This window comes from Panthera tigris, chromosome C1, assembly GCF_018350195.1.
Source record: "Panthera tigris isolate Pti1 chromosome C1, P.tigris_Pti1_mat1.1, whole genome shotgun sequence".
In the NCBI taxonomy this organism is placed as follows: Eukaryota; Metazoa; Chordata; class Mammalia; order Carnivora; family Felidae; genus Panthera; species Panthera tigris.
The window spans coordinates 152785394-152798845 of NC_056667.1; the positions used below are offsets into that span (position 1 = coordinate 152785394).

At 38.5% G+C, this 13452-nt stretch overlaps 1 protein-coding gene across 1 annotated transcript in view; it reads right to left on the reverse strand.

The window, feature by feature from the left end:
* SLC38A11 (solute carrier family 38 member 11) overlaps positions 1-12524 on the reverse strand; it is a 56274-nt gene extending 43750 nt beyond the window's left edge. Inside the window, exons 1-5 of the mRNA XM_007074640.2 lie at positions 12479-12524; positions 11864-11981; positions 10040-10114; positions 2510-2644; positions 1019-1084 (exon numbers count right to left, since the gene is read on the reverse strand). Coding sequence (XP_007074702.1) covers positions 1019-1084; positions 2510-2644; positions 10040-10114; positions 11864-11981; positions 12479-12517 — 433 coding nt within the window. The 5' untranslated portion in view covers positions 12518-12524. The remainder of the gene's footprint in view (positions 1-1018; positions 1085-2509; positions 2645-10039; positions 10115-11863; positions 11982-12478) is intronic.
* Positions 12525-13452: the final 928 nt, after the last annotated feature.

Consider the following 13452-nt stretch of genomic DNA (forward strand, 5'->3'; position numbering starts at 1 on the left):
GTGTGTAGGATGAGTGATTCAGCACTGAGAGGAAAGGTGTATCTGCATCGCTGTCAACGATGATAACAACTGTAGAGTTAGGTCACCATGAACTGAGGATTATGTGGCTTGGACGGGAAGCTCTTCAAGACAAAAAGACTTGTGACCTCTAAGTTATTTAACGTGCCATGATATAGTGCAAAGTCAAACAGGGAGTGGGGTTGTGGCACATGTTGAAAAGGTCTGCTTGAAATGTTCATAGTGGTTTTTCAATATCAGGCCAAACGAAACAACCCAAATGTCCCTCAACTAGGTGACAGATAAACTGCTGTACATCCATATGATGAAACACTCCTCAGCAATAAAAAAAGAGCAAACAACTGATACATCCCCAAACTTGGATGAATCTCAAATGCATTATATTCAGTAAAGGATGCCAGACTTGAAAGTCTACCTATATACGATGCCATTTATCTGGCATTCTGGGAAAAAAAAAACTAGGGAGAGAAATCGTATAGTGGTTACCAGGAGCTGTACATGAAGGAGAGTTTGACTACATAGGGAAATAAGGAAAAATTTTTTGAGGGGATGGAATTGTTCTGTATTTGGACTGTGATTGTGGATATATGGCTATGCATTTGTCAAAACTCACAGACCTATACATTAGAAAGGGCTAATTTTACTGTATTAAATTATATCTTAATACAAATAATGGGGGAAAGTCAGCTTGCTTATTTAAGAAACAGCATAGTAAAAACAGTACATGAAAAATGTTACTACAGAGAATTGGTGATATGTAGCACAAGATTTTTAAAATACAAAGTATTCTAAGTATATGAATAGCAATGATATCCTTTAAACAGCTAAATAAGAACTAAACTGTCTATAAAGGTAGATTAATACTTTAGGATCAGAATGGATCATGGATATTGCTAGATATCTGAAGTCATCCAATTCTTCCACTTGCAAATATTTTGCTTGTAAGTTATTATGAACAACATTAACTATGAATAATACATAAATAAATATATTGACTCACCTCCTGGGATTCTTTGGAAAACTTTACTCAAAGTATCTCCAGTTATTATGTTGTAACTTATCATAGCTAAAAACATAATTAAAATAATACAGTTACTGATAAGCCATCGCATATCTCATCTTGAATATTTAAAATTTTGTTTTGCATTTAGCAGTGTTTTCTCCAATTTTTTATTTAAATTCCAGTTGGTTGACGTACAGTGTAATATTAGTTTCAGGTATAGAATTTAGTGATTCATCACTTATATACAACACTTGGTGCTCATCACAACAAGTGCCTTCCTTAATACCCATCACTGATTTTCAAAGTAATGTTATTCCCAAATATTGGCATACTCCTACATCTTTCAAATATGTATTGTGATTATGAATATGTACAACTTCAAAAATAACTAGATAACAGATTTATGGGAGAATATAAATTTATATTACAAAAACATTTTCACCTTACAAATCGATTCTTTTCCAGACAGAACACCTTTAAATAATAGTGAGTTTTGGTAGTCGTTTAAAATGTGATTTGTTGGACACCTGGGTGGCTCAGTCGGTTAAACATCCGACTTCAGCTCAGGTCATGATCTCACTGTTTCCAAGTTCGAGCCCCGCATCAGGCTCTGTGCTGACAGCTCAGAGCCCGGAGCCTGCTTAGGATTCTGTGTCTCCCTCTCTCTCTGCCCCTCCCCCGCTCACACCTCTGTCTCTGTCTCTGTCTCTCTCTCAAAAATAAACATTAAAAAATTTTTTTTAATTAAAATTAAAATGTGATTTGTTTTGTTACTAAAGTTCAGTTTCCAAACATGTTTTCTGTAACACATGCATTGCTCAAAACAAGGAACAATAATAGAAACTTGTGAAGGCTCCCAAATACCCCCTCATTTAAAAAAATAAGATTTGGGGGAAATAATAGTCTTAGCCTTCCATGAAGACATAAGGAGCTACTGGTTTGAACAATAGCTTCTATATTACTGATTTTAAAAATCAAGTCAATTCGACCACTGGCAAACGTTAACAACGCACCTAAGAAGACATGCTCACCAGTATGGCACAAATTTTAAATTGCAATTTGGCCTTGTTTGTACGTGGCTTCCACAGACCCTTAGGTTTTCAAAAAATGTATTTCAGCTTTAGAAGAAATCTATTATTTCACCTATTCACTTTTGTTTTTTTATTATTTTGTTAAATGTTTACTTTTGAGAGAGTGTGCGAGGGGGGAGGGGCAGAGAGAGGAGCAGGCTCTGTGCTGACAGCAGAGAACCTGATGCGGGGTTCAAATTCATGAACCATGGGGCTCAAACTCACGAACTGTGAGATCATGACCTGAGTTGAAGTAGGATGCTTAACCGATTGAGCCACCCAGGTTTCCCTTACCTATTCACTTTTAATCTACTATTAAAGCTACTTTCTTCAAAAATAGTTGTATGCTTATGAAATAATTCCAATATTCATTGTCACCTTACCTATGAGGATATACCTGTAAAAGGAATCAACTTACCTATAAAAGGATACAAAAACTGAAGAACAGAGAGGAGGAGATATCCTGGAAAGCCAAAGGTTTTATTGACCAAAGACTGGTAAGTGTCTGTTCCAGAGAGGGCCCCTCCTTTTATCAATAAAACAAGGGAAAAGTCTGCAGCAAAATAGCAATTAAACAATGTCAGATTGCATTTAATACACAAGTTTTAAAAAATATTTTGACTTAAAGACTTCAAAGAAACTTTTTGAAGAGTTTAATTTAATGCCACAGTAGATTGGCATGACAAGGCTCACTTTCTTCTCATAAAACATTACCTTTCATGAAACAGTACTATTTCCAGTCATATATTTTTCAATTGATATGCAAATACACTTAACATATCTGTGCAATGACCTGGACAGAAGGAAGTATGCAGACTAGAAACAAAGCATCAGTTTTCCATTTTACTTTCCTAACCTAACCAATGTAATGACTTTTACAAGGATGTGGCTCAACTGTCCAAGGAACAGAATGTAGGTAATCAAATATTTCATAGACATTCAATGTGTGAAAACCAAGAATGAAAAATGATTCAAGCATTCAGGAAAAAAATAGATTGAGGAGAATCAGATCATTTGTTTTATAACAAAGTACAAGTAGGAACTTTATTTTACAGTTATTGTGGTTAAGAGAGAACCCCAAGAATTTTTTTTGTAATTTATATTTTAAAGATTTAAGCTCTCATTTTAGAGTTGGATTTGAAGACACAAATATATAGAAATTATATAATTAAAAGTTGATCTCTCTTTCCTTCCCCCCCACTTAAATCAATGTTTTTTGAATACTAAATGAATGACATTGAAGGTGCATTGGGTACACAGCTATGTACAGGGTATGATTCTTGTTCTTTCTCTTCTGTTGCTCATGCTTCCAGCACAGGTGATTTTTTTCATCCCTTAAGTAATTTGGAAATGCATTAAAATACAAAGGAAAAAACAGAAATCATTGCAATATGCTTTCTACCTTGATTCCCTCCAACATTCTTGAATCTTCTTTCAACAAATTCACCAATAAGCTTCAAGTTGATAAATCCAACTGACACGTCCTAAATCTTAATCTAACTTGCTATTTCAAGTTTTTTCTTTTATTAAAACTTTTTAATGTTTATTTACTTTTGAGAGAGAGAGACAGAGACAGAGACAGAGCACAGGTGGGGAGGGGCAGAGAGAAAGGGAGACACAGAATCCTAAGCAGGCATCAGGCTCTGTGCTATCAGCACAGAGTGGGATACGGGGCTTGAACTCATGAACTGTGAGATATTGAGCTGAGCCAAAGTGGGACACTTAACCAACTGAGCCACCCAGGTGCCCTAGCAATTTTTTTGTTTACCATTCCCCTCTTCCTCAACCACCTTCCCTTGGCCTTTGTGACTTCACTTTCTTTTGGATTTCCTCCTACCATTTTTTTTTTTTGACAGAACAATAAACATGACCAAAGATAGGAAGCAGGAAGATTTATTTGCCTTTCAGAGCTTTGATTTTCCTCAGATACAACTTTAGCTTCTTGTCCCCTAGCACATAGCCACCTACTCCGCCACACTGTCTGGTCTTGAAGCGACGTATGCAAGAAGCTTGCCCTGCTGGAACCGCTCCTTCAGAAGACCATTGATTTGGGCATTCTTTCTCCTTTCATCATATTTCTTCTGAATTTTCTTTGATTGTTTTTTGTTTAAAGCTTCTCAGGAGTCAGGTTGGTCCCCTTCTTGCAGCACAGGGACAGTGCACAGTAGGACTCCTACCACTGTCATAGGGTGTGCTGTCAATGAGCACGATACAGTTATTCACCAGGGTTTTGGTGCTGACCAGTTCGTTGTTAGATGCATCACAGACAACATCAATAATTCTTGTTTTGAGTGTACAACACTGAGAGCCTCAGAAGAAGTTCCCCACGGCCAGTCTCAAGGCACGGTCCTGCCTTCCCCAACATGGACTGTGTGTATGCGGCAGGGCCAATCAGGGTTTGCAGCGGGCATCCCAGCTCATACTTGTGCTTCTTGTAGGGCTTTCTCTTGCCCCCTGTCTTGTGGTGCTTGTGCCACTTGTCCCCAGAGATGCACATTGCTCTGAGCGCTGACTGCAAAAGAGCGGATTTCCTCCTACCTTTTGACCAATCATACAGTTTTTTGTTTTCTGTTTTTTTGTTTGTTTGTTTTTTACCAGTTTCTTTCATTCTGTTTAAAACCTGGATTCTTGGGACTTTTTTCTCACTCCTCAAAATGAACTACTGTGATCTTACTCATGCCTGTGGCTGTAATTTTCATACAGCTATTATTAACCACCATCATTGTATCTCTAAACCAGTCTCCTCCAAACTCCAATTTCTATATCTAGCTGGCTAATAAGCATTTTACCTTGGACATCTCATAGACATCTTTATTTTTTGTAATGCCCAAATGTTAATTTATAGATTTGTTCTGGAACCTGCTTCTCCATCTATATTTCTCCAAATTATTAACAATATCAGTAGAAATTTGAGAATCACCATAGACTTCTCATTACCCATCACCTGCTATATTCTTTTGGTCACCAAGTCCATTAACTACCGCACCATAAATTATTCAACAGTATCCCCTCATTTCTAATCTCTAATATGTTTTATTTGAGGGCTTAGGCTTTTACCATTTCTTTCCTTGATTACTGCAAAAACTCCTAATAGTTCTCCCATCCACCCATCTGGCCCCTCTTCAAGATACTTTTGACATGCCTTCCCTACCAAGATTTTCTTGACGTCTCCCCTCTACCAGATGGAACTGACCACAGCATACACCTGATCATGTCTTCTGCTTAAAATCCTCCCGGGGAATCCTCTAACACTTTTGGATTAAAAAATCCTTTTCATGAGGCAGAAAAAATTACTTATTAGCTGTGTGATCTTGGGTGAAAGACTTGATTTTCTCGAATCTCAGCTGTAAAGTAAGACAATACACCAAATCTTGAGGAGTCTGTGAGGATTATGATATTTAAATGTCTACCACCATGCCTAGCATGCTATACAGGCTAAATGAACGGGAATTTGTGCTACTTTTGGTTATTTTCTATAGGCTGCATGTGGTGGTGGAGAAAGCTCTGTATTTGGAGTCTGATAACAATAATGATAACAGCCAGAAAAATACTAGCAAATACTTTCACAGCACTTTTTTCTGTGCCAGGCTTTTTCCTAAATGCTTTATGCATATTAACTTGCTTAATTCTCACAGCAACTCTAAGCAGGTGCAATTATTACCCACCGCCTTTAAAAAATGAGAAAAGTGAGCCACAGAAGGGTAAGCAAATTGCTGAACTTCACAGGGTTAGAAAGGAAGAGTCAGGACTCAGATCCTGGTTGTCTGGCTCCAGAATCCATGCACTTAGTCAAAGTTACAATTTTCTTGTCAATAACTGCTAACCTGGGGCAAGTCTTTTAACCTATCAAAGGCTCAATTTCCTTCTCTGAAAGAGTAGAACATACTCCATGAAGTAGAATATCTACTTATGAAGGATTAAGAACAGTGGCTGCATTACGCTTAGGATCCAGCCAGTCCGCAGGAAGCAGTAATGATGATCATTACATGGGAGCCTTCATAAATGCCTTTGCAAAACCTCTAACTTCATCTCTCTCCCCTTCGAACATCAACCCTATGCTTTAGCCAGATGGAATCACTTACACAGCTTCCTTTTGCACTTCCACATTTCCCTCTGCTTAGAGTACCCTTCCATTTTCTTTGCTCACTCATCAACAGTCAGTGGAGGTGTCTCTTCATTCCCAAAATATGACTGCTCCTTTGAGACTGGGTTAAGTGCCAGTATCCGTATCATAATGCACATATTTATGTATTTTTATTATGGCATTTTCATAAAGTATTATAATTCTATGTCTTTGTCTGCCTGACACAACATCGTGAGCTTCATACAGGCAGGAATAATGTTCTTCATTGGTATAATGACAGCAGTTGTCACTAAATATTTGTTGAATGAATTAATATAGCAGGATTGCTAGATGTCTACATAACTGATCAAAATTCAATGTAATAAATGGCCTAATGAGTATATTTAAAAAAATTCTAAAATCACAAAAGACATAGAAATTAATTATATTGCCTTTGTTTAAAACCAGGAAAAGCTTCACAGAGGTGCTGAGTAAGCCTTGGAGGATATACAGGATTTCACCAGGTAGAGAAGAAAAAGAATGTCAAGCAGGGAGACTATCCATGGGAAGGCAGCATGACAGCACAATCTGCAGAGAATGGAATATTCCAGAATAGCTAAAACATAACTTCGACACATGGTAATGTTCATGACAATGTGAAAGAGATGCTAGATTAGTTGGAGATGAAACGAAAAATTCAGATTGTGGCTGATCTATGAAGGAATTTGAATGCAATATTTTTTTTTTTCTGTTGTCATTATGCAGTCTTGGAATGTCTTGACTGGGGAAGTGAGAGACCAGGCTGAGGTTTTATAAAGGTAATTCTGCAGCAATATGGACGACTGATCAGAAAGTGGACAGATGCTATATGTAGGAAAACTCAATAGCAACTTATTGATCAAGAAAGAGAATGAATGAGGACCTCAGTAACAGAGAGGGGGTAATGTTTCATAGATATTGTCAACTTTTGGTGAACAACTATATGCTTGGGATGAGAATGCTGAGTTTTATAAAAGTTCAAAATATACTGCTTAAAGTTAACAATTTGCTAAGAATCTAATCAATAAAAAATGTGTTTATCTGCCTGTAAAACAAGCTATATATATATATCTTAAAAGCTTTAGGAATCTTAAGTATCAATCACCATAACAGTGCGACCTCACTTTAAATATACTGCATACAAATTTTAGATAAATCCATGAATGAGTCTACGTTATCCAACATAAAAATTTTCTTTTAAATCAGTATATATGTTTGAAAAATAAAAATTATTACACTCTAATCAACAAATATAAAAATCTTAAACAAATTAAACTAAAGCATTTGTTGTAAATATTTACAATTTGTTTTTATTTCCCAACATTTCAAAAATATGAAAACAGAAAAACCACCTCCTAGCTGGACATATCTCATTAGAGGCCTTAAAAAGAAAAAAAAAAAGAATAATTATAAAGAAAAACAATTGTGTAATTACAGTGTCAATTTATTTTTTTAAGTTTATTTTAAATTTATTTATTTTTGAGAGACAGCGCGAGAGCATGTGTGCAAGTGGGGGAGGGGCAGAGAGAGAGGGAGACACAGAATCTGAAGCAGACTGTGCTGACAGCTCAGGGCCTGACATGGTGCTCGAACCCACAAACTGTGAGATCATGATCTGAGCTGAAGTCAGAGGCTTAACCAATTGAGCCACGCAGGCACCCCTTATCTATTTTGAAAGAGAGAGAGAGAGAGAGAGAAAGGGAAAGAGAATCCCAAGCAGGCTCTGCACTGTCAACAGAGAACCCATCGGATTGGGGGGATGTGGGGGGTGGGGTGGGGCTTCAAATGACAAACCGAGAGATGAGAAATTGTAACCTGAGCCAAAATCAAGAGTCAGAAGCTTAACTGACTGAGCCACCTAGGGGCCCCTACAGTGTCAATTGAAAGAAAAATTCAGTATTATATCCTACTTGTAGATTTTCCTCTTTAAGGCCTAATTAAAAAATACAAGGAATCAGAGTCTGTAATTTTTTTTTTTTTTTTGCTTCTGTGTGGTCATCCTTTATTCATCAAAGTTACTTAAATATTTTGATCATGCAACTGAATAAGAGTAACTAATTTCTACTGATTAGTAACTTTGCAATATATGGCTTTGCAAAAAGGCTGTTCACAGTCACTGCTACAAGTTTATGCATGGCATTAGTTGGGACAGTTATTCACATTATGATTTATTTATGTATAATGTGATTTGGCTTGGGTAAATTGTCAATTCTCAAGTATTTAATTCTTAGGTGATATATATTTTTTAATTTTTTTCTATCTACTGGCTTACAGTGTGTGTAAATGTTTACAGCGCGCTTAAATAATCCACGGTTATTATGCCTGGGTGGAAATTATTTGTCAGTGATGACTGACTGGGAAACAGGAAATTAAAAACGACAAGAGTAATCCTTGAATGGGATTTTTTAGTGTGATGAATGTTCTCATGAATAGAATGCAATTTTTAAACACCAGAAACTCTGAATAAGCACAACGTTATGGGTCCCATGGGTTACTCAGTTTTGGGTCTTAAGCTACAAAATAAGAGCTTAGAAGCTCAAAGCAGCTTAGGTTTGGGGAGAGCAGGTGGTGAGAAGAAAGCAGGGAGGAAAGCAGCCCAGTGCTCCTGCAGCTACTGTGGTAACTACTGTGTGCTTTACTCTCTCTTCCTCAGCCTGAGGGAAAAAACAGCAGAGTTAAAGGCTGGTCTTGGAAACCTGAGATTTTGTGAGGGGATGGCATCTTGGGCTCCAGAAGCAGAGCTGACCAGAGATTCCTGGGCATGGGATTTGAGGGAGTACCCTCGAGAGAAGGGGAAGAACAGGACAGGGGAAGGGAAACAGCTCAGCCAGCGCATGGTCTCAGGTGAAGACTATCCTCAGCCCAATCCCTGTGGTGGAGGCCCTCTGGAGCTACACCTGCAACACTCACTGGTGTCTCCCGGAGGCTGGGAGGTCAGCTTTTGTGTTCCTACCAGTCAGTCATTGGCCAGAGGCTGGGCATCATTACCTCACAGGAAGGTGGCACCATCGAGAGCCAGGTCAACTGAAGAAACAGACAGCTGAGGAGTTCTGCATTGCCTGGTAAAAGGCATCCAAGTGACCACACACAGCAGCCACCATACCAACAGCCACCGCAAGTGGGTATCTGGTTTTGATCACTGCCTCTTTCACAGTGACCCTAAGGTAGAGGAAGGACCCTGTGGTTGTCATGAGGTGAGTTGGGGGGGGGGGTGGCGGGTAAAAGGGCAGGGATGAGAACAACAGGAAGAGGAGGTGAGTATGAGTTGTAAAGTAGCAAAATGTGAGTGTGAATGAACATGTCACATGAAAAGGGGGAAGCAGAAGAGAAGTGATAGAGAAGCACCTTATTGCTGCCCTCTAAGATAGTGGTAGGTAGGGAGCCTGGGCAGGCACCGTGGGGAGCGGGTGGTGGACACCCTGAAAGGTGCTGGTTGAGCACCAGGCCTTTCAGTCTTACCTGCACAAAAATAGCTAGAAAATATTGCTCATTCATGTGCATCTGCTTAAGGTATTTGTGGGAGAGGAAGGCCTGATGTCTACACTTTCAGAGCAGTCTCTCCCAGCCTTTAAAATGACTCCCCCATCTACCGCTCTCTGCACAAAGTGAAAAAAGGCACATGAAAAGGATTTAGGGTTGGTGATATATAATGCTTTTCTAATCTGTTCAGAGGATTAGTAGGCAAAGTAAATCTTCTCGGACATAAATGTCTAAATTCTTTAGGATTATTTGATGCACTTCTTAATTAGGAAATTCAATTATTTGTGTGTGTGTGTGTGTGTGTGTGTGTGTAATCATCATTGCACAATTTAAGTTGCAGGAAAAAGCAATTACATAGTATTTTACCTGTAACATATGAAACCCAGAATAAAAGCAATATTCCCAGAGGAAAGCCAGCTTGCTTCATTGAATAAGGTAATCCTGGAAAAAACATAAAATGCCCCACCCATCACATTAATAAAACATACAGAAATTTAGAAGTTTCCCCCCAATTCCTATATATAACAAGCTCATAAAGTGACATATTTACAGGACATGGTTGTAAACAGTGCACAAGGCTACTCAAATGTTAGTATGTTAATACTATTTCAGAATAAAATGCAAGCTAAGGACATGTCAAGAAAGCAAATTTATGAGGTGACAGAATAAGAATAAGAAAGCAGCAAGATGCCAGTTCACACAAATAATGTTCACTTCAGGGTGAGGGGAACATGACCTTGAATATGTGGGAAGTAATGACCTAAAGCTTTCCTTTCGTGCTAGCTGGGAAAGCAGAGAAGGTAATAAGGCTACAGAAAGGGGATATGAGGAAAGACTAATGCCAGAATCAAAATGGTAACCATGTAGGAAAAGGAGAAAAAAATGAGAAGGCAAAAGTATTTTCTATAAAGCTGAAGGGTTATATAAAAGTATTTCCTATGAATTTTTTGGGAAATGGTCAATTTTAGATTATGGACAATACATATTTAAGATAAAATGTATTTAAAATATTTCCATCAAGAATTTATTCCATGAAAAATTTTTCCTTAAAAAATCTGCTGTACATAATTAAGAGGCACTTTTCAATGCTGCTGACACGAATCAGCTTAAAAGTGTTCACATTAGGAATTAACTCCGGAATTCTGCCTGGCAGAGTTGCCCACACCTCTCTGGTTCATGGGGGCAGAATTTCAAACAAATCGTTGCCCCTACTCGATTACTTTGCCTCACCTACCTCTATTCTGTGTACCACCAAAAAGAATTGTCTATATATGGAATCAAGTAAAATCAAGAGACATATCAGCTTGCAACAGATGAAAAAAGTAACTCAATCCAGATGAACATTCAATGATGACTATAACTAAAAGGTCAAAACTTTACAGGAAAAAGTAGTATTCTCAATGAATTTTGCAGGATTTTGTTTTGTCTTGCTGTTTCTTAAATTGGATGTTTTCCAAGAACAAATAGAATGATAAGCACTGAAAAAATAATTGCCTTAATTACTCTAATGCAACGCACCTAATGTTGTCAGAATTTTCCCCTTGCTTCAAACTGGGAAAATATGAGCTGCTCATTTCTTTCAATTCTGATTATTTGGCTCCTTCATTAAAAAAAATCTATGTATTTTCATTTAACCAATATCTACTTATTAATTAAATGATACTTAAAATTAATATATCATAAGTTTGTACTTTAACTCTAGATAGATAGGCAAGGAAATACTGTATGATTTAATTATTCACAAGATTATTATGTTTTCACATTAAACTTATGTACCTTCAATATTTCCAAATATCTGGAGATTTACACTATAGGTCATAGAAAGGTGGTTCAAGTAATGGTGGACACTTCAGGAAGATGGAAAAAGTATAGTATTATTTATTTATTATCAATTGACCATAGAGCCCATAAAAATAAATTCAGCAGATCCCATATGCAGCTCCAACTTTATCTGCCACTTATGGAAGATGCTCTCAAATGAGGAAAGAGTGTGAACAGAACCTCATCTTCAGCATAAAAGTGCACATGGTTACACTGGAAAAAAAGGAGGTGATTTTATGGGAAAAAATTACCAATTTTAATACTTAATATTTTTTCCTCAAAAATAATCAGTGAATACTAGCAACAGAGTAAGAGCCTTAAATTTTGTCTTTTCATTTAAAACTTAAAACAAAATAAAACAACACTTACCTATTATACCAGATCCTATAATCGAGTTGACAACATTAAAAACAGCTGTGGACTGACGACAAGTTTTCCCTTTGTGCTTATGTTCAGAAACGAGCGTTTCTCTGTCATCCAGATTGCTCTATTTTGATATATAAAATGGCAATTAAATATTTACTAGGTCAAATATTAGAAAAGTGTCAGATAAATATGCAATGTAGGATAACGGTAAGAAAATAATGAGAGTAGGATAATAATAATATAACGTATAATAATAATAATAATAATAATAATAATAATAAAGAGCAACAATAACAGCTAGGAACAGAGCATTGTAAACAAATTCCATCCTAAAATGTCCCAATTATAGCTGCACCAAGTTCACGGACTGCTGAATGGAATCCCAGAATACAGGCTCAGTTAGGGAGCCAATGATGCGATTTTGTAAGATTTAAGGGGTATATTGAAAAGTGCCTGCCAAGAAAAAAACAAAACAAAACAAAAGTCAGAGGAAGGTAAAACTTTTTCTCCTGGAGGACTTTCTGCACTGCTAAAACCCAAGGCAGCAGACCTCTGTTGCAGGGTGAATGAAACTGGAAGGGACCTGGCTTCAGAAGCTGCCCCAGTCCCCAGCTTTACCTGAGGCAGGATGACGGGCCCCTGCGCCTGGTAGCCCATGGCTGCAACAGAGTCCTCGGCAAGCGGAAAGCTTGCGGGCCTGGGAAGCCCACTCTTGCTCTCCCAGCCTCCCCTGCGACCTCGCACATCCGGGGGCCCGCGCGGCGGGAGAGGGGAGAGAGCGGTCCCGCGGCCGCCCCTGGCCCCACCTCCGCAGTTCAGCGGGGGCGCGGGCTGCAGCCCAGAGCTTTCTGGGCTGCAGCAGCCCCGGATGGTTTCTTCTGGGAGCTCGTCCAGCCAATGCACCCTCCTTCTCAGGCAGGATGCTACACGGGATGCTTCTGATCTGGGCAGCCCTCTCTCCCCTCACCAGTCTTTCCCCACCCGCGCCCCACCTCCAGTTGGAAAGTACAGTTTGTTCTGTGCTGCCCTACCCAGACTGTGCTAAGAGATACGATGGCTTCATTTTAGTCCACTCCAAAGTTTGCTAGCTGCTGCTCTTTGGATGGAGTCTTACGTCCAGGTAAGAACGCAGTAGCACCCCTGCTCCCATGGAGCATCTTTTCTATTCCCACCACCTCCTCCTCCCTACACATCTTCTGTGTTAGAGAGGACAGACGAAAATGTAGGACTTTTATTTTAAATGGGAAACAACCAACCCAACAAAAAACTTTTCTAGAGTTTCAGCAAACTTGATTACTGAGCATGCTTTGGTCGAATGTTTCCTGATGACTTTTCGGAAAAGGAGACTTAAGAGTGGAAAAGATGGATTCATGATGGATTCAGGTAGTGAATCTTAAAAACAGGGAAGTGGGAGGTGTAAGGAGGATGGGAAAGAGAAAGCACTTAGAATACATGAGATAGAATCTTCATGGTCACCTATTCACTCTTACATTACAGATGAGGAAACTGGCCCAGGGAATATTCAAATCACAAAGGAATCCTATAGAGAAAGGTTTGAGGGACAGTAAGAGTGGTGGTAATATAATACAAGT